The sequence below is a fragment of the Bufo gargarizans genome, chromosome 1 (assembly GCF_014858855.1).
Source record: "Bufo gargarizans isolate SCDJY-AF-19 chromosome 1, ASM1485885v1, whole genome shotgun sequence".
NCBI lineage: Eukaryota > Metazoa > Chordata > Amphibia > Anura > Bufonidae > Bufo > Bufo gargarizans.
In genome coordinates, this window is record NC_058080.1 from 757,327,643 (window position 1) to 757,349,425 (window position 21,783).

A 21,783-nucleotide genomic window follows, 5' to 3' on the forward strand; every position below is an offset into this window, starting at 1 on the left:
TGATTGCTATGGGCGACTAAGCCAATTTTCCTTTACGCACGTTTTGATAAATGCCCCCAAAAGGGTGCACTAAAAATGTGGATGCGACACGGACTTCAAAACGGAAACAGTCGTGTGCATGAGGCCTAAACCAGTGGCCAGCAACGCAGCAAAGAGTCCTATGATATTCATGACATGTGAGCTTCAGGCGCTGACTGACAGGTTTTTCGGTATGCACAGTAATAGTGAGAAGCCTGTCAATCAGCGGCTGGAGTCTGAGAAGGAGCAGCCATCTTTACTCTTCCCTGCAAGAAGTGACTCAACCAAGGAGTCTTGATGAGAACAGACATATCAGCAATGGCTGCTGCAAACGTACTCACATTTATTAGGGAAGGAGCGTCGGCTTCTAACGCCGATCACTCCTCGTCTTATCCCAACCAAGAACCACACAGAACAGAACATTGGCAACAACATTTTATAACCGGTCAGGAAATCTTCAGCTTCCATTGAAGGGGGTTTGCACCATTACATGTTATCTCCTTTTTCACAATTTAAAGGAGAAGGTCTGACTGACGGTGGTCTGATTGCTGGGGCCCACCAGTCACAAGAATGGGGGCCTGTGGGCCCCACTTTGAATGAAGCGTCCTGCCGCTCCATTCAGCAACATAGAGCTGTGCGTCTCCCACTCCATGCAAACAAGGAACACGGCCTTGTTCTAGCGATCAATTATTGGGGACAACCCCTTTAAAATAATTTAGGATTGCAGGTCATCTTGACCACTGAACCTTTGGGCACAGATCATTGAAGCATATGTCCTTAAAGGGGTTGGCCCATCTCACACATTGGTGGCATATCACTAGGATATGCCACCTATCTCTAGAACAGGGCCCCCAAATCGAAGGCAAACGCACACTGAATGCTATCCACTTCTGTGAGAGCTTCAAAAAGAGGGGAGCAAGTTTGCCCGTCTATTTCCAGAACTCCCATAGGAGTGAAGGGAGAGCCACCTCTTGGCTATTTTCGTCACTTCCATATAAGTGAATGGCGGGTGGCCAGGTTTGTGCGGTGTGACCTCATTTACTTTGCGGGCCCCGTTCTAGAAATATCTGAGATTGGTGGCATATCCTAGCGATATGTCACCGGTGTGTGAGATGGGTCAACCCCTTTAATGATGACTGTAGACAGGAAGGTCCTGCACTGATCCTCCGTTGATAGCTCAGGTCAGTCTATGCCTTCTTGGGGGTCTCTCCACGTCCTCCAGGAGGTCTCGGCTGTTTTCTTCCAATTGATGCTCCTCGACCCAACCCTGGTTTCCTCCTCTTTGGCCCTTTAGACTCCACTTTAAGCTCCTGGATCCACATGGAGTCATAGTCGCCTGGAGCTTGGTACCCTGGCTCTGTGGTATCTAAAGGGTCCTTACTGAGAAGAACACAGATCGAGGGACTGTTCCTTTTCACAGTGAGGGGATCTAACCCCACCTCAGGCACAATTGGCTCCCAGATCTCTTCAGTTGGTCTATAAAGAATCTTTGTGATCTGGTGAAGATCCTTCACCCTTCGTTTCATGATCTCCACGCAGGTTATAGTCTTGCTGAGGGCTTTCCCAGTACCACTAAACAATATCTGCCGCACACTCTCACTCTCCATCTTGCCTATAGCAAAACTCATCAGGTTCCGGATCTTGCTGCCATCTTTTACCTTCATCTCGATAATATCTGGGGGAAGGGCAGCAAAAGGCATCTCCATGGGTTTGTCTTCCACCCTCACCTTCTTGTAGTTTTCCATAATCGAGTGTCGAGGCTCTAAGTGTAACAAATCAATGAGTTATTCAGGTGTCAAAATACACTGACCTCAGTAGGCACAGACAGACAGACAGATCTCCACATGAAGCCCATCTAAACAAACCTAATGACTTCCCAAGAAATTACAGCAGAACCCCCCTTCTCCCAAATTTAGCACTAACGTGGCTGTCGCACTGGACATGTCATCCCCAGTGAACAATTCCACCCAAAGACATCCTAAGTCAAGTCAACCAACGAGCCCCACCCAAAAGGAGGACACGAGAGGTCAACCAATGCACCACTAGAACACCCTGCTTATAACTGTGTATAGTATAAAGGCAGCAGAGAACACAGGAGAGATGAGAACTGATTATCACCAGTAGAACACCCAGCTTATTACTGTGTATAGTATAAAGGCAGCAGAGAACACAGGAGAGATGAGAACTGATTATCTATCATCACTAGAACACCCTGCTTATCACTGGATATAGTATAAGGACAGGAGAGATGAGAACTGATTATCTATCACCACTAGAACACCCTGCTTATCACTGGATATAGTATAAGGACAGGAGAGATGAGAACTGATTTTATTTCAAGCCACGGAGGCTCCTATTGCTATATCTTCCTTTACTACAAAACCACAGCAGCAAAGAAAAAACTTAGAGATTAGCATATCTCCATGGTAACAAACCCCTCCCACATGGTCCCCTATATATAGTTCTGTCACAGGAAACCCTCCTCTTTCTTTGCTGCTGCCACAGCTAAGTACTTCACTGTGTCATTTTTTCTAATGTTATGCATAGTAGATATATATATTTCTTTCCATTACAGGGCGCACTCTTCTTTATTCACTAACTTAATTTCTGTCAGTTTATTGTTTTTCTCTGGTTTATTTTGCCCAGGTAGTTTAAATTTTTTATCTACATTGCGCCCATTAGGTTTTTCTTCATACTGCTTCCCTATTGTCTTACTCTTCTATCGGCTCTCAGATATTACCCCGCAACCGCACTTCCACTTTCGCCGTACCTGACAGGGTTTCCGTCTTCCATTTGGTTCACTTCTCGGCGGCCATTTTATCAACTGTCACTTATCTTTCCTTTGAGCGCGCGTTTCCACTAAGCCACGCCCCCTCTTTTTTCTGAGGTGAATTTATTCCCTGCATCGCTTCAGATAGAACTGCTCTGCGTCTTGTGGGGTAACTCACCCCGTTTATTTGTGTGCCTTTTCTTTCAGCTACCCCATACTTTATAGTTTATAATAGTGACATTTATCACTAATCCCAGGCCCATTAATTATTCATTTATACTGTATCCTACATAGGCTATTATGGCTCATACCCCATCTAAACAGTCTATGGCAGAGGATTCTGAGGTAGAATTTCACTCCCCTGCTACAGCTCCTACATTTAGTGGAGCCCCTTTAATGTTAGAACCTTCCCATGTGGATATCCTACAACGCTCTGTGTCAGAGGCTATTATGGCGGCAATGGGATCCATGTCCCATTCCCTATCCAGGTCAATTGCTGATGCACTCATAGTTCAACCTCCCCCACCCAGGGTTGACACCCAATCAGGTACTGCTTCCCATCCAACCTCCAGAACCGAATTGATTGGTGTGTCCAAAGCCACCCATGATAGCGCGCCAGAATCGCGCAAAAGAGCCTATTCCCGCCAGGCAGAAAAGGCGAGGAGCTGGAAATGTGCCAGAGCACAACTAGAGTCAGATTCAGGATCCGAAATTGGTTCCGACTACGAGGAGGTTAGGTTCGAGGATGAGGAATTCCCAGATGCAGACCTGTCTGACTCTCCATCTGCTCGGCCCATTAATAGTTCCGCTACAGCGGCAGGACCGTCTACTTCTCAAGCTGCAGCAGGTTCATCGGGCCCTTTGACCGACCCCTCTGGGGAGCCATTATTTGACCCCGACTCACTACACCATCCAAGATCGGCTGAATGGCTACCGCTGAATCATGTAGCCCAATATCTGGAATCCAGAGTCCGCTGCCCTCTCAGTAAGGAGGCACGTAAAAAGCTCAAAGCCGAATGCCCGCGGCCTTTAATAGCAAACAAAGTTTGCGATACACCAGCAGTAGACCCTAAGATGGTCCAATTTCTTTCCAAAACTGGCTGGAATCCTAGGAGAGGCCTAGACTTCTGCTCTTCGGGCGTGCCAGGACAAGCTCCTGGACGTCTTTGGGCCCCTAGCCAAGATTTTCGAATTGGCCGAGACCGCTAGAGCGGCTAATGAATTTGTGGACCCTGAGGTCCTCCGTGGTTGGACACAACGTGCCATTTGTATAGCCGGGAATGTTAACACTTCCCTTTCAATCGAGAGACGTAAGGCGATCTTATTTAAGATCGAGCCAAAATTATCTAATCTGGCCCTATCCGAAGCAGGTAGTGAGGCACAAGGTCTCCTTTTTAGCGACTCATTTATAAAAGATATGAGCAAATATGTTGGAGCATTTACGGCCCTTGACAAGGCCCAATCCTCTATGAGGAGGGTTTTCCATCCTCGTTTTTCACACAGGGCCGGCAGTTCCAGGGGCCGTCTGTCCGGCCGCTCCTCATTCCAGACCCGGGTCTCGGGTCGAGGTTCCTACAACCACCGCTCCTTCTCTGAAAGATCCTCATTCCAGGATTCCAAACAACCATCGGGTTTCTTCCCATCACGAGGTGCTCCCAATCGTAGAGGCTTCCGTGGAGGCTCCAGCTCCCGTCGCCCTTTCGGTAAGTGTACCTCCACTTCTTTCTTCTCCAATTTGCGTAGGGGGCAGACTCCGGACATTTTTCTCGTCTTTGGTCCACCATCACCACGGACACTTGGGTGCTCGTCCACAATTCTTGGTTTCCAAATAGAGTTGGTAAGTCTTCCGAGTCTCCCCTTCCCTCCCCACCCTATGATCACCCCATCAGACACCCTATTTCATATAGACAGGGAGCTGATGGACCTGCTCAGAAAGGAAGCGATCGAACGTGCACCAAATTTCCCTGGGGGTGTCCTGAGCACTATCTTTCTGGTACACAAGAAGGGCGGCCAAATGCATCCCGCCATCAACCTGCGCCCCCTAAACAGTTTTGTACGGTATCGACACTTCAAGATGGAGGGCATCCATCTTCTCAGGGATCCTCTACTAAAAGGGGATTGGATGGTAAAACTCGACCTAAAGGACGCATACCTCACTGTCCCAGTAGAAGAATCCTCCAGAGACCTACTTCGGTTTCTGTGGAAGGGAGAAACTTGGCGCTTCACTTGCCTCCCCTTCGGCCTCTCGTCGGCTCCATGGTGTTTCACCAAACTCATGCGGCCGGTAGTAGCATGGCTTCGCAGTCGAGGAATTCGACTAATTATCTACCTGGACGACATCCTTTTGTTGGCCCAGGACAGACATACCCTTCTATCACATCTGGAACTCACTTCGAACCTGTTAACCGGGTTAGGATTCCTCATCAATTACGACAAGTCCGTTTTGACCCCAGCACGGACAATGGAATTCCTAGGGTTTTCTGTGAATTCGGTAGCAGAAACCCTCAGTCTTCCGACAACAAAGATCAAGGAGATTCGCAAGGAATTACGCAGAACACTGGAAATACCACAAATTTCCCTTTGACATCTGGCTCGGATCATCGGCCTCCTATCCTCCTCCATCCAGGCCGTTTTTCCAGCCCCTTTACATTACCGGGCCCTTCAACGCCTGAAGACGGCCCATTTACACAGGGGAGCCACCTACGCGGATCTTATTTGTCTAGACGACGAAACTCGGGACGAAATCCGTTGGTGGATCTGCAATCTCCAAGCCTGGAATGGGAAGGCGATTTGCAGGTCCTCGTCCAGGATTTTACAGTGGATTCCGATGCCAGCCTCCTCGGCTGGGGGGCCCACTGCGAAGGCATTTCTACCGGAGGTCCTTGGTCGATGGAGGAATCTCCTCTGCACATCAATGCTTTGGAGCTCCTGGCGGGCTCATTCGCCATTCGCAGTTTTGCGAAAGACATGATCAGAACTTGCATTCGACTACGCATGGACAACGTCTTCGCTGTCCGTTATGTCAATGCCATGGGCGGTACACACTCTCCCATGCTTTCTCATTTGGCCAGGGAATTCTGGTCTTTCTGTCTGAGCCGGGAACTTACAGTGGTGGCGGAATATATTCCAGGATTACACAACGTTCAGGCGGACTGGAGCTCACGCTATCTCAGGGATGCCAGCGATTGGAGATTAAACTCGCAGGTGTTCTCTGCCATCTCCTCAGTCTGGGGTCCTGTTTACATCGACCTCTTTGCTTCCCGTTTGAACAAACAACTACCGAGATTCTTCAGTTGACGCCCGGACCCGGAAGCGGAAGCTGTGGACGCATTCCTTCAGGACTGGTCCGAAGACCTCCACTACGCGTTTCCGCCGTTCTCAATGATCCCGAGAACCCTGAGTCAAGTTCGTTTCCAATCAGCAGAGATCATCTTGATTGTTCCGTTCTGGACCACTCAGTCGTGGTTTCCCAACCTTTTGGAGCTTCTCATCCTTCCTCCTTTTCTCTTGCCAGATTGTCCAGATCTTCTCTTAGGTCCGGGAGACGTTCAACACCCTCTTCTTCTGGAGGGTTCTCTTCGACTACTAGCTTGCAGAGTATCAGGCGTTCCCACGAAGGCCGCGACCTTTCGGAAGCAACTTGGAGATTACTGGAGGAGTCTTGGGCTCCCAGCACTAGACGGGTTTATAAAGCAGCCTGGAGATCTTGGTCTAGTTGGTGCGTGGACCGGAGTCTGGATCCCGTTTCGGCCCCTGTAGTGGACATCTTGAGTTTTCTTACTTCCCTATTCGAGGATGGTAAGGCCTATCGGACTATAAATCTTTTCAGATCCGCCATTTCCTCTTTTCACCAGGGTTTCGAAGGCCGTCCAGCTGGACAACACCCATTGGTCTGTCGCTTACTCAAGGGTTCCAGGATGTCCCGTCCTCCCAGACCACGTTTTTCTGCCACATGGGACGTTTCTTTGGTTTTAAATTTCTTCTCTTCCTGGCCTTCCAACTCCGAACTTTCATTACGTCAATTGTCGGCTAAGCTAGTCACTTTGTTCTGTCTTATCTCTTGCAAGAGAGTTTCTGACGTGAGAGCTTTAGATTATGACGCCAGATTTTTCTCTCCTGAAGGAGTCACTTTTGACATTTCTCGTCGAACTAAGACCCAGATTCGCTCCGTTTCTTTTCCTTGTTTTCCGGCGGTTCCCGCTCTCTGTCCGGTATCTTGTTTACGGGAATATGAGTCTCGAACCTTATCTCATCGTTCCAACGAGGTCCCTCAATTGTTCCTTTCTTATCGCCATCCGTTCGCCCGGTCTCCACCACGACTTTGGCCAGGTGGGTGAAATGGCTCATGTCTTTGGCAGGCGTTGACACTTCCGTATTCACTGCTCAGTTCTACTCGGAGCGCGTCTTCCACTTCTATGATGGCAGCAGGTGCTCGTCTGGAAGACGTTATGAAAATTGCAGACTGGTCCAGGGTATCAACTTTCAGAGAATTTTACTTTCGTCCTACTCAACATGTATTTTCTTCTGTTATTGGACAGCTTTAAACTCGCAATAGGAGCCTCCGTGGCTTGAAATAAAATTGGATGATTTTACTAATTTATGACGTAAAGTCATGATTTTATTAAAGACACGGAGGCGAGTATTGCCCCCCCCCCTCATTTTCTTATTTCCCTCCCTTGTCACATTAATTAATATATTTATCTTACTATTTTGCTTTTGTATTGATTACTTTATGCTTACTATTTATCATGTTGTTTACTGCTTTGCATACATATTTTATTTTAAAGGAGACTAGTATCCCCTCTATGTGATTTCCTGTTTCTGTTCTTTCTTCCAGTGTGACTTAATCATCTTTATTGGCTGGATTACATATGATCTACGTTCCTAGTTTCCAGTTACAGCATCGCAGTTCCAGTTCCTCCGGTTTCTCGAATTCTGTTTTCCAAGGTTCCTGAAGAGTTGGAGTGGCATCCGCCAAGAAAGAGGAGGGTTTCCTGTGACAGAGACTATATATAGAGGACCATGTGGGAGGGGTTTGTTACCATGGAGATATGCTAATCTCTTAAGTTTTTTCTTTGCTGCTGTAGTTTTGTAGTAAAGGAAGATATAGCAATACTCGCCTCCGTGTCTTTAATAAAATCATGACTTTACGTCATAAATTAGTAAAATCATCCAATTATCTATCACCGCTAGAACACCCTGCTCATCACTGGATATAGTATAAGGACAGGAGAGGTGAGAACTGATTATCTATCACCACTAGAACAACCTGCACAAAGAAATCCCAACAGCATCTAATTATCTTGTGTATGACCAAATGCAAAATTAGGAGTAACTAAAAAACACAAAGGGGCAGATTAACTGATCCTGTCTAAAATGTAGATGTCATAGTTACACTGTGTAAAAGATGCACCAAATTCATCACAGTACGGGGTAGATGACAAATTTTGTCAATGGCCAGACACCTGTCTAACTTTACACCAGCTATTAGTTGGCTTACTTTGCATCAGAATCTTGTCACAACACAAAGCATCTGAAGCCATACCCCTTAAGGGAACTTTCACACTTGCGGCAGAGGATTCTGGCAGGCAGTTTCGTCGCCGATACTGCCTGCCGGATGCAGCAATCGGGAAGCAAACGGATGCATTTGTGAGATGGATCCAGATCCGTCTCACAAATGCATTGCGAAGCCGGATTAGTCTTTCCGGTTGTCATCTGGAAAAACGGATCAGGTATTCGTTTTTTTTCTCATTTTGTAAAAGGTCTGCGCGTGCGTAGACGGCAAAACCGCATCCGTTTTGCCGGAACACTTGGAGCCAGATCCGGCATTATTGCATTTCAATGGAAATGAATGCTGGATTCAGCATTCCGGCAAGTGTTCAGGATTTTTGGCCGGAGAGAAAACTGCAGCATGCTGCGGTATTTTCTCCGGCCCAAAAAACTTAAGAGGGACTGAACTGATGCATCCTAAACGGATTGCTCTCCATTCATTCTGAGGGGTGGCATGCAAATGGTGCAAAGCCACAGGCTTTATGTAACTATGCCCATATACATTGTATTTTTCTTGCATGCCTTCAATACACTGTATTACACACTAGCTTCAATATTTCAACAGACGACAACTCGCAAGGTTTTTTTAAATGATTTTGCAGTAAAGTAAAAAAATGGCCCTTTAAACCAACCCACCCAGCATAGTAACCAGTGTACTATTCACACAATTATAAAAGACCAAGAAGAACACAACTTGTAAAGTTTTAACATAATATATAATTAAAGGGCTTGTCTAGATTATTAATATTTTTTTTATTGTATCCTAGCCAACTGTACCTGTGGGAAAAGCCCTACTCATCTGCTACTCGCTGATCATTTCAGGCTCCCTGGCTTTCTTCCAGTCCCGGTCAGTTAACTTTTGCACAGGTGGGGGTCATCTGCACCACTGCAGCCAATGACTGGCCTCAGTGCCGAGATGTCCCCAGTTGTCAGGTTGCTGCTAGGGTACGTTGAGTCACTGACGGAGGCGCACGTGAACCCTGTTCCTGCGGAAGTTGACAGAAAGGGACCAGAAGATCACTGAACAAACTGCAGGGCTGTGGAGTCGGTAGATAAATGCTCCGACTCCTCAGTTTTTTGTACTTCCGACTCAGACTCCGACTCCCCGACTCCGACTCCTCAGTTTTTTGTACTTCCGACTCAGACTCCGACTCCCCGACTCCGACTCAGACTCCTCTGTATTTAATATGCGAATGTATTTTATACATTCCTTGAAGGAAAGAAAGAAGAAGTTCTTCTAAGCTCTTCTAGCACAGAGAGGTAGTTGGGCAGAAGCTGCTGCCTTCTCCTTTGTGTGCTGATCTTCTGCTGAAGACAGGGCAGTGGGAGGATCCAGGAAGGGACATTTATTTTAAAACATGATTTCCCTAGAAGAATCCCATAGTCATGTTTAAAGTTTAAGATAACATTCTGAGTTTACACGTTTTATAGCCTTAGCTGAATGACAGCAGTTTTTCCAATGGTTTACAGCAGGGATGTCAAACTCGTGGCCCTCCAGCTGTTGCAAAACTACAACTCCCATCATGCCTGGGCATACTACAGCTATCAGGGAATGATGGGAGTTGTAGTTTTGCAACATCTGGAGGGCCATGAGTTTGACATCCATGGTTTACAGCTTCAGTCTTTAACTATTGACCCTCCATTCCCTTCACTTATACAAGTGTCTCTAGTCCTGCAAAACACATATTTACTTAATCCCTTATCAGTGAGAGGCGAGGTAAACCATGGGCATTGTGTTCCCTGTAACATCAGAACACAACACAATGGAAAGTATATGTATTGCCACTCCTAATTGTGCATTGCGTGCCATATAGTGAAGCATATGAAAAGCATGCTTCTTCACATCACTGAACGCGTTTGTTTTGCGGTTACGTGAGGCACTGCATGCATTGACCTTTATTCTTACAGTAGAGAAGTCATTAATTATAACTGTTTATGAATTCGGACATTTAAACTTGCTTTTTTATTTTTTTATTCCAATTTAAATTTAGTAGGAGTCGGAGTCGGTTCAATTTTTGCCGACTCCGACTCCAGGTACCCAAAATTGACTCCGACTCCTCGACTCCGACTCCACAGCCCTGGAACAAAGCAGCTGGGACCTCCCCACAGGTACACCTGGATGGGGGGCAAATTTTCAGAAGAAAAGCTAGACAATGACTAAGGAAAACAGTAATGTCTCCGAACATCAAAGTCAATGAATATCACATGGTAATAACATAGTCCTATCTGCAGGCAGCAGGTTATAGAGCAGGGGGAGCTGAGGTCTATATAGTTTTATAGGAAGAGATTCAGTAAAAACTTTTATTTTAGCCATTTAAAGCCCTTTCAGTGCTTAGCAGTCCAGTGGTCGGCAGCCTTCCCTCAGTGGTCGGCAGCCTTCCCTCTGACTGTACACACAGAGAACTGCCGATCCCAGATAGGAGTCCAGTGGGCGCTCCTCAGTGGTCGGCAGCCTTCCCACTGACTGTACACACAGAACTGTCGATCCCCGATAGGAGTCCAGTGGGCGGTGCTAAGTATAGAAAAAGCAGAGATTTCAATAAAACTCAAGTTATATTGAATAGTTTCCCATAAATCTATACAGCAGTCAGCTCAGCTCCTCCAGCAGTATCGCATGCACAACATGAGGGGCTCCCTTCACTCTTAACGTGCAGAAGGAGGAACAGGAAAAGTTAAGATTTTCTTGACTGCTCCGCCTGATGAAAAAAGTGGCGCTTCAACGTGTACCGGTCTCTTCAGGCAAACGCTTATATTCCCTTTAATAGAACAATTCTGGAGCATCTGCTCTTCTACCCTCTGGTGCGCCATTTCTCTTATTACTCTGACATGAATACATCAACTACAATGGGGGGAGTGGGTGCCTCTGCACAGTTTGATCGTGTCCCATCAGTCCAGCCAGTAAATGGCAGTTTATTTGTAATTTCTAGCAGGAATAATAGAACACCAGCACAACACAAGAGTGGAGAAAAAAGAGGTTTCAGAACTGTTAATTCATGGTGAATACAATAATAAAACAGACGTGTCAGGGGAGGGGGATGGGTACTCTTTAAAGGATGTAAATAAATTAAAGTCCGGAAGATGTAAAAAATAAGAATTACTACTCCAATCCACCGATCCCCAGCTGCTGCTCTGCACTTCCTGTCCCAGTTTAACACACCAGAAAGCCCAGCTCAGCCAATCGCAGACTGAAGCAGGTCACCACTAAGGGCCGAGAGTGGCCAAATGGCATGTTGAGCTGGGACAAGTCCGGAGATCAGATCGGTGGAGATCAGTAACCACGCGGTTTTTCATGTAATTAGGTTTCAGGTTTAATTGCGGTTCTATTGCGGGTACAGTTCGTTGTGTACTTTTTAAGGCTACGGTCGCCATAATCACATCTGGCTCTATTTGTTGTAGAACGTCTTTTTCAGCAGCCATGAGAAGAAACGTTTCCACGTGCTCAGCACTCTGCGTCCACAACCTGCTCTTGCTCATTTGGAGTACTGAAGTACTTTCTTCACATGCCATGAGTCAGCAGGTACCTGTAGGCTATACCCATGTTCTGGTACGCCTCCGTGAACAAGTTGTAGCGTTCCAGCAACAGATAAACGCACACTGCAGTTCCGACAGTCTGCGCACAGACTTCTTCTCATTGTGCTCCATCTCCTCCTCGTTCTCCTGTAGGTATTCCTCGGGCAGAGATCTCTTCTGCCTGTCCCAGTTATTAGCCAAGCTCACAAGCTCTGATCGGAGCTGCTCATTCGTTACGTTCCAAACGTGGCGAGTACTTCACCCAGCTTTTGAAGTGCATCACGAGGCAACGAGGTCTTTATCCCTCTAAAGCGTGCAGGAGACATCCAAGCCAGATTACAATACAACATCTCATTCTTCTCAAACCTTGCATTTAGACTCTCTACGGCTGTGTCCAATACCCTGTTATGCACACCGACTGCAAAGTCTTTAAATGCGTCGGCGGTCGCTTCTTCTTCAGAAGAAGCTTCTCTGGGAATCCTTTTCCTCACTGCTTTCACAAAGACGTCTTCGATGACGATATCATGTGTGAGGCTTCGCTTATCAAATTCCTCCGTCGCCCATTCAACAAAATTATCAACCTCCTCAACGTCCCTTTTAATTTTCTCCAACTGCTCCAATGTGCTCATGGCCATCTGATGCGCTTTTAGCAGATCGATCCCTACTGTTTGCAGATATTTTGACAAGGCTGCCGTCAACTTGAAGATGCGCAGATAGATGAACGCCGTCATGATTGTTTCATATTGTAGAAGTCCTTCCTTGTAGCTTCTAGCCTTGGCTCTCAAGTCAGAAGAGTCTTTTTCAGATACTTCAATGGTGTCGAGGGACAGAACCACATCAACATATAAAGAACTGCTCGGGGTCGTCGAATGAACCGAATACTTTAGTCAGTATTACGTCTTCTGACCACCAATGTGTTTCACAAATGGTTTGCAGCCTGTGGTGTTGATAGTCATTGCACTCTCTTTCATAAAAGATTCCCTTAAAAAAAACAGCAACCATCTTTAAGAGATATAAGAGTGAGGCTGCAGCAATAGGTGATCGAGTCACGTCCAAAATCCAAAGGTTTATTGCATGGTCATAACAACACACGTGAACCCGTTCTGGGGACTTGTAGCTGAGCCGAGAACCTATTGTAGATGCCTTGCATGACTAATGTCCAAGTCGTTAGTCCTTAATGTTTGCTTCAGAAGTTCAAGGGACCCTCTACTCGTTAAATCCGCACCACTGACAACAGCGAGTAGTCGCTCCTGGGCGCTTTTCAATTTGTCCACGTACCGAATTATGACAGAAGATTGGTCCTTCGCTGAAATATCTTGCGTCGCGTCCAGCTGCACAGAGAACATGCCAGCCTCTCCTACTTCATCAGCAATGGACTTCTTAATTAAGAATGCAATCACTTGGAGGACATTGGTTATAGTGGTTTTTGAGAAGAATGTCAACGGACTTTCACGACCCGTACTTCCCGATTCATGCGCCTGTTGACATTTTCCAAATGACTCTTCAACCCTGTATCGTAGTTACTGAGAAGTATAAGAAATTCTAAAAAGTTGTCCTGGTCCAGCAGTGAATCACACAAAGTGTATGCAGCGTCAGATGCCCCATAGCGCAGTCCTCGTCTACCAACCAGTCTGATAACCTCAACCACCATTTCCATGACTGCTCTTATGTTCAATTTCCTCTCTTTTCTTTTCCTATTGCTCTGAAAAACCAATGCCTTCCTGCTTTAAGGCTTGCATATGAATCTCTGCACAAGCATTATGGCGTTTGCTGGTCTCGTGCTCGTTGATGCGTTGGGCGGTGTGCGTCCAGTCTTTCATTCCTTCTATAAATACCCTCCTTTCATTAGTCTTGCTGTACAACAAGCAGACCGTACAGTAGAGGGCAGAGGGCATTGGCTGACTTGCTGTAGGACACCCATTCACGCCGAGAACCGTTTTTCCGTAGAAATACTTTTTTTGGTGCAAATGGTAGACTGGGATCCTCAAATGGCTGTATCGGATGCGACTGAAAGAAAAAAGCTTGCTCGTTTTTCTTTGGCCTAACAAAAATATCAATGGCTTTGCTTGTCCGCCATTTAGCTGATCTTACTTCAGATAATTCTGGTTGTGCCCTACCACTTGTGGTGGCGTCTACACAGGAGCTCTCAGTGTCTCCTGGTCTTTCTTCTCTGCATGTATAGGTTATACTGCAGCGCTCATTCTCCTCCTGTTCTTCTCTGCATGTGTAGGTTATAATAGGTCGTTCTACACTCAAGCTCTTAGTCTCTTCTAGTTCTTCTCTGCATGTATAGGTTATACTGCAGCGCTCATTCTCTTCTAGTTCTTCTTTACATGTATAGGTTATACTGCAGCGCTCATTCTCTTCTAGTTCTTCTTTGCATGTATAGGTTATACTGCAGCGCTCATTCTCCTCTTGTTCTTCTTTGCATGTATAGGTTATACTGCAGCGCTCATTCTCTTCTAGTTCTTCTCTGCATGTATAGGTTATACTGCAGCGCTCATTCTCTTCTAGTTCTTCTCTGCATGTATAGGTTATACTGCAGCGCTCATTCTCTTCTAGTTCTTCTCTGCATGTATAGGTTATACTGCAGCGCTCATTCTCTTCTAGTTCTTCTTTACATGCATAGGTTATACTGGAGAGCTCAGTCTCTTCTTGACTCTTATTGTCTGTGCCAATGCTTGAGGTGCGGATAAACTTCAGATCTCATTCTCTTTTTGGATATGCTTGTCTTTTATTGGCGGCCGCTGAGCTGGGGAAGGTCCACTACCTTTAAACAGGTCGCTCAGCTCGGTTCAGGTTTCCGCGTCTGAGGCCAGCAGCTGTTTTTTCCTTTCACGCAGTCTTTCTGCTCCACCTTTGAGTTTTCTTTTTCTCTCCATCTGAAAAATGCAACATACAGTTATAAATGTAATGGACCCATTAGCAGTCTGTTCTCCTGATCAAGGACATGGCTCAGTCACACTGGGTACAAGTCACACACACTGGGGAACATTAACTAATAAAATCTCATTTTTTGACATTGTAAACTTTAAAATTTTGCACAAGATTTATCAAATTGTCTGAGGCTGGATGATAATGATGCATACGCTGTATAAAAATTGCACTTTATCAGTAAATCTGCCTACTGTGTGTTTATACCACCTATTAGTTGGCTAAACTTTATGCCACAATTGTGAGTGAAAACGTCGGCGCATTTCCACGTCTTAAGCCAAGTCAAGAGGATCCATACTGTGACTTCATCGTGTACATTTGTCCTGGGCCGACACTTTCTGCATTTTGCCCGTTTTGTGGATTATCCTTTTATGACATAAGTGGAATAATCATCATTATCATCACGTACTATGACATAAGCAGGGAAATGTCGGCACTCCAGTTGCTGTGAAACAACAACTCCCAGCATGCACTCCTGCTGGCTGTTCTGGTCACTCCCATAAAAGTGACAGAAGGATTCTGGGAGTTGTAGTTTCAGAACACGTGGAGTAATGGAGGTTGCTCTCAGCGCCGCGACATCACAGAGAGCATCATCCGCGCCCCCCCCCCCCGCGACATCACAGAGAGCATCATCCGCGCCCCCCCCCCCGCGACATCACAGAGCATCATCCGCCCCCCCGGCAACATCACAGAGAGCATCATCCGCGTCCCCCCCGGCAACATCACAGAGAGCATCATCCGCGTCCCCCCCGGCAACATCACAGAGAGCATCATCCGCGTCCCCCCCCGGCAACATCACAGAGAGCATCATCCGCGTCCCCCCCCGGCAACATCACAGAGAGCATCATCCGCGTCCCCCCCCGGCAACATCACAGAGAGCATCATCCGCGTCCCACCCCCGGCAACATCACAGAGAGCATCATCCGCGTCCCCCCCCGGCAACATCACAGAGAGCATCATCCGCGTCCCCCCCCGGCAACATCACAGAGAGCATCATCCGCGTCCCCCCCCGGCAACATCACAGAGAGCATCATCCGCGTCCCCCCCCGGCAACATCACAGAGAGCATCATCCGCGTCCCCCCCGGCAACATCACAGAGAGCATCATCCGCGTCCCCCCCCGGCAACATCACAGAGAGCATCATCCGCGTCCCCCCCGGCAACATCACAGAGAGCATCATCCGCGTCCCCCCCCGGCAACATCACAGAGAGCATCATCCGCGTCCCCCCCGGCAACATCACAGAGAGCATCATCCGCGTCCCCCCCCCGGCAACATCACAGAGAGCATCATCCGCGTCCCCCCCCGGCAACATCACAGAGAGCATCATCCGCGTCCCCCCCCGGCAACATCACAGAGAGCATCATCCGCGTCCCCCCCCGGCAACATCACAGAGAGCATCATCCGCGTCCCCCCCCGGCAACATCACAGAGAGCATCATCCGCGTCCCCCCCCGGCAACATCACAGAGAGCATCATCCGCGTCCCCCCCCGGCAACATCACAGAGAGCATCATCCGCGTCCCCCCCGGCAACATCACAGAGAGCATCATCCGCGTCCCCCCCCGGCAACATCACAGAGAGCATCATCCGCGTCCCCCCCCGGCAACATCACAGAGAGCATCATCCGCGTCCCCCCCCGGCAACATCACAGAGAGCATCATCCGCGTCCCCCCCGGCAACATCACAGAGAGCATCATCCGCGTCCCCCCCCGGCAACATCACAGAGAGCATCATCCGCGTCCCCCCCCGGCAACATCACAGAGAGCATCATCCGCGTCCCCCCCCGGCAACATCACAGAGAGCATCATCCGCGTCCCCCCCCGGCAACATCACAGAGAGCATCATCCGCGTCCCCCCCCCGGCAACATCACAGAGAGCATCATCCGCGTCCCCCCCCGGCAACATCACAGAGAGCATCATCCGCGTCCCCCCCGGCAACATCACAGAGAGCATCATCCGCGTCCCCCCCCGGCAACATCACAGAGAGCATCATCCGCGTCCCCCCCCGGCAACATCACAGAGAGCATCATCCGCGTCCCCCCCCCGGCAACATCACAGAGAGCATCATCCGCGTCCCCCCCCGGCAACATCACAGAGAGCATCATCCGCGTCCCCCCCCGGCAACATCACAGAGAGCATCATCCGCGTCCCCCCCCGGCAACATCACAGAGAGCATCATCCGCGTCCCCCCCCGGCAACATCACAGAGAGCATCATCCGCGTCCCCCCCCGGCAACATCACAGAGAGCATCATCCGCGTCCCCCCCCGGCAACATCACAGAGAGCATCATCCGCGTCCCCCCCCGGCAACATCACAGAGAGCATCATCCGCGTCCCCCCCCGGCAACATCACAGAGAGCATCATCCGCGTCCCCCCCCGGCAACATCACAGAGAGCATCATCCGCGTCCCCCCCCGGCAACATCACAGAGAGCATCATCCGCGTCCCCCCCCGGCAACATCACAGAGAGCATCATCCGCGTCCCCCCCCGGCAACATCACAGAGAGCATCATCAGCGTCCCCCGCCGGCAACATCACAGAGAGCATCATCCGCGTCCCCCGCCGGCAACATCACAGAGAGCATCATCCGCGTCCCCCGCCGGCAACATCACAGAGAGCATCATCCGCGTCCCCCGCCGGCAACATCACAGAGAGCATCATCCGCGTCCCCCCCCGGCAACATCACAGAGAGCATCATCCGCGCCCCCCCGCGACATCACAGAGAGCATCATCCGCGCCCCCCCGCGACATCACAGAGCATGATTCGCAGGTTTACAGTGGGCCTATGTACAGGTCATTGCTTTATTGCTTAGCACGGGTGGGATGAGCTGCAGATACTCTATAGTGGAATAGCATGCTGAAAATCCATAGACTTTAACAGCAAAGTAAAAGTGCAAGTGTCATGGCGGCTGATACGGCTTGCGATGCTGCGGATGGCGTTTGTGATTAGGGATGAGAGAATCGACTTCGGATAAAAAAAAACGAAGTCGATTCGCAAAAAACTTTGTAGCTTCGAGCTCCGTACAGTATTAGAATGTATTGGCTCCGATGAGCCGAAGTTATTGCTTCGTGAGACTTCGGGTAATAACTTCATAAATTAATTTGTACTATAGAAAGCCATTTCCCGAACTCGGGTTCGGTTCCAAGTGATGTTTCGCGAGTAAGATTTTCAGCGGACCAGTACCTCGTATTCTGGGAATTTACTTGACCTGATAAATGAAACCGTCATGAAGTCCAGCAAAGGGTCCAAACGTCTGTTAGCAACCAAAGTCAGCGACCAAGTCCAGTAATTTCCGTGGCTCTTTCAGTTCCTGCAGACACGTTACTCGGTGCGGTTTCCGGTTCGGAGATTTCGGCTCTCGCTGATACGTCGTTCCTGATACACCGACTTGCTGAGACAGTCTTCGAGATGATTTTTTGGGGGGGGGGGGACACTTGCTCCGCTGCTGGATTTCATGCACAACTTCAGCCGTCCTGATGGATGGAGGCCTCGGTTGCTTCACGTTTGACGCCATTTGTGAACCAGACTCCGAATACGACGTTTCGCTGGTGGTTCCGTTCCTGGGGACTTGTCGGCAAAGATCTCTCGTGTTTCCTTAATCGATCTGCTTCGCACAGCGCCTTCCACAATCACTATTCACCACCTTTCTGACACAATAGGCCACTTTTATCACACTGAATAATAAATCAGTCTTAGTTGCCCATAGCAACCAATCAGAGCTCAGCTTTCAGGTCCTACAGGGCTCTGAAAAAATGAAAGCCGAGCTCTGATTGGTGGCTACGGACAAGTAAGGCAGATTTACTATTAGGCCGTTTGATTCGGAGATGGGGGCCACCCTGTAGACTAGAGCAGTGGGGGGAGGGGAGCATGAATTTTTCTACAGGTGCGACACTCTGCAGGGGTCCAAGGAACTGGACAAATCCTCTAAAACTGAAGAAATGAGGGCGAATTGGGACAACTGAGAAGGCGATCTATCGAGCAACGATGAATACAGTGTGAAAACAAATTGTTAATAGAAAACGTGAAGTGTTGTGCGGAGTGTGAACGGCGTTCAGACAGACCTGTGCATCTAACGGCCAGCAATAGCATATCTTCTATGTGACCCGCAGCTACAATAACTAGGGCGCATTTACATTTTACCCACAACTGTACTTGCTTATAAATTTAAGAGGAATATAAAGAGTTAAATTAGTGGCTGCTGAGATCCCCCACTGTCCAGCTTAGAGAGATTGGTGGCCTCCAGCTGGAAGAGACACAGGACTGTCAGCCAATCAGCACGGCTGGGAGAGTAGACCCTGACTGTCCTTTTCAGCTGGATGCCAGGCGTGGGGTTCTGCAGATTAAACACTTGACTTACTTTTATATCTTTAATCCTCTGTTTTTCACAACTGCCGACTCCGGCCGGAGAATTATTCTGGCCGCAACAATGTCCGCGCTCGGCGGTTCTGGGGCTCCAGCCTTAACACAGACATCAAGTTATTCCCAATGACGGCGCTCGGATCAGATGCAATTAGGAGATGTCCTTTTATTGGAGTAATGCCAAACAAGGTATCCACATTTGGGAGTAACCACGACGTTTCGTGCAGACCTGGGAGGACGCCCTTCATCAAGCTCAGGTTCCTGAAATGTATGGCACAGAGATGGTGGCGGTACCTCGGAACCAAACCCAAGTTCTGCAAATTTTTTTTTTTTTTACAGTAGAAACCAATTTATGAAGTTATTACCCAAAGTACCGCGAGACTTCGCAAAGTAATAACCGGCTCATCGGAGCCAATACATTCTAATATTGTACAGAGCTCGAGATTATGGGGCAGCCATAACTGAGGGTATTTTCTGCAGGACAAGTAGTGGTTTTCGTTGGTGCCCTTCTGGGTTTCAGTGTCCAAATTTCTATAGTTTCTGCACTTTAACCCCTTAAGGACAGCTACTTCACGGGTCAGATCCCTAAAAACGGCACCCGCATCTGAAAGGTAAGATGTATGCGATCAGCTTTATGGCTGATCGCATACATGTGCCGCGGGTCTCTTTAAAATAGCAGAAACCCTGTCTCTGCTATTTTAAAGAGACCCGCGGCACATGTATGCGATCAGCCATAAGGCTGATCGCATACATCTTACCTTTCAGATGCCGTGGTCAAATGTGACCACGGCATCTGCGCAGACTGGTACTGAAAGTGACGCGCTTCCGGTCTGGTAACAGCGTTCCCCGGCTGAGATCGGGGGACCCGTTACCTCGATCTAATTGACCGACGCCTCAAGTCGGCTTCAGAGTCAATTAGATGAATATATCAATACAGGCCACTAGGTGGCAGCCTTGTATTGATATAGTGCAAATGAAGCCTTCAATGATGGTTATTTAGGCATCACTGAATACTATGGGCAATCAAATGACTGACAGTTATTGTCACCCGAGGGGACTTTAAAAAAAAAGTAAGAAAAAGTTTTTATAAATATAAAAATAAAATAAAAACAAACCTAAAAGTTCAAATCACCCCCTTTCCTTAAAATAAAAATACTAAGGCTACGTGCACACGACCATTGTGTGTTCTGCGGTCCGCATTGACAGCCATTGATATAACTGCCTATTCTTGTCCGCAAAAACGGACAAGATGGGTGCGCATCCGAGCCGCCAAAACTGCGGCTCGGATACAGACCAAAACAATGGTCGTGTGCATGAGGCCTTAACCAATAAAAAAGAAACGTCATGGGCATCGCAGCGTGCGAATCTGCCCATACTATTAAAATATTACTATATTAATGGCATACGGAAAATGGCGTGGCGAGGAAAAAAAAAAAGGAAAAAAGACAATTTGCCATTTTTTGGTCACTTCACCTACCCAATAATTTTTTTATAAAGTGATCAAAAAGTCGCACTCACTTAAAATTGGTATCAGTGAAAGAACAGATCGCCCCTCACAGCCCCCACATATGCGCCCAGATCCATGTGTCTCCCTCACGTCACACACAGGAAGCAAGGCGGCCGCCCCCCGCCACCAGAGGGCGCCCGGGAGTCAGCTCCAGCGGACACCCGCCAGTAATACAGGCGGACACGGTGCCCTGTATCTCGGTCACTCACCTCAAATTCCAAGCTGCAGTCCAACACATGTCCGCTCCTCACTGTGCAGCCGCCATACTGCTCTGACCACTTCCGGTGGGTGAGGCTAAGCAACCTGCCATTTCTACAGGTAGATCCGCTTTACACCTCCGGCTATGCGTTCCAGTGTGGCACGCACGCGTCATGGAACTGAAAGCTCTGCAACCCGCTGCCCCCTGCCGGACACGAGCGTGAATACAGCTCCCAGTAACGTAAGTACAGAATCCTGCACTACTACGCCCTCCACTGGTGGACATCATTCAGCATCTTCTTGTTAACCCCTTCACTGATGTACATAATAAGCAACCACTTATTAACCCCTTCTCTGCTATACATCAAGCAGCACCCTATTAACTCCTCTCTTGCTGTCTGTCACCCAGCATCCTCTTATTAACCCCTCCGCTGCTGTACATAATTCAGCATCTTCTTGTTAACCCCTTCCCTGCTGCACATCTTCATACAGCATCCCCATATTAACCCCTTCACTGCTGTACATCACTCAACATCCTCATATTAACCCCTCCCCTGCTGTACATCACCCTATTAACCCCTTCCCTGCTGTACATAACCCAGCATCCTCATATTAACCCCTCCCCTGCTGTACATCATTCAGCAGTCTCTCATTAACCCCTTCCCTGCTGCACATCACCCAGCATCCTCATATTAACCCCTCCCCTGCTGTACATCACCCAGCATCCTCATATTAACCCCTCCCCTGCTGTACATCACCCAGCATCCTCATATTAACCCCTCCCCTGCTGTACATCACCCAGCATCCTCATATTAACCCCTCCCCTGCTGTACATCACCCAGCATCCTCATATTAACCCCTCCCCTGCTGCACATCACCAAGCATCCTCATATTAACCCCTCCCCTGCTGCACATCACCTAGCAGCCTCATATTAACC

The 21,783-nt window shown here is 48.3% G+C and overlaps 1 protein-coding gene across 1 annotated transcript; it reads right to left on the reverse strand.

Annotated features, from left to right (window-relative positions):
• Positions 1-201: 201 nt before the first annotated feature.
• Positions 202-20,931, reverse strand: LOC122925192 (ribonuclease P protein subunit p25-like protein). Its single transcript, XM_044276708.1, has 2 exons — positions 20,857-20,931; positions 202-1,780 (listed from the first exon to the last, which is right to left on the reverse strand). The coding sequence occupies exon 2, from the start codon at positions 1,761-1,763 to the stop codon at positions 1,206-1,208; it is 558 nt and encodes a 185-aa protein (XP_044132643.1). The 5' UTR covers positions 1,764-1,780; positions 20,857-20,931; the 3' UTR covers positions 202-1,205.
• Between the last annotated feature and the right edge of the window lie 852 nt (positions 20,932-21,783).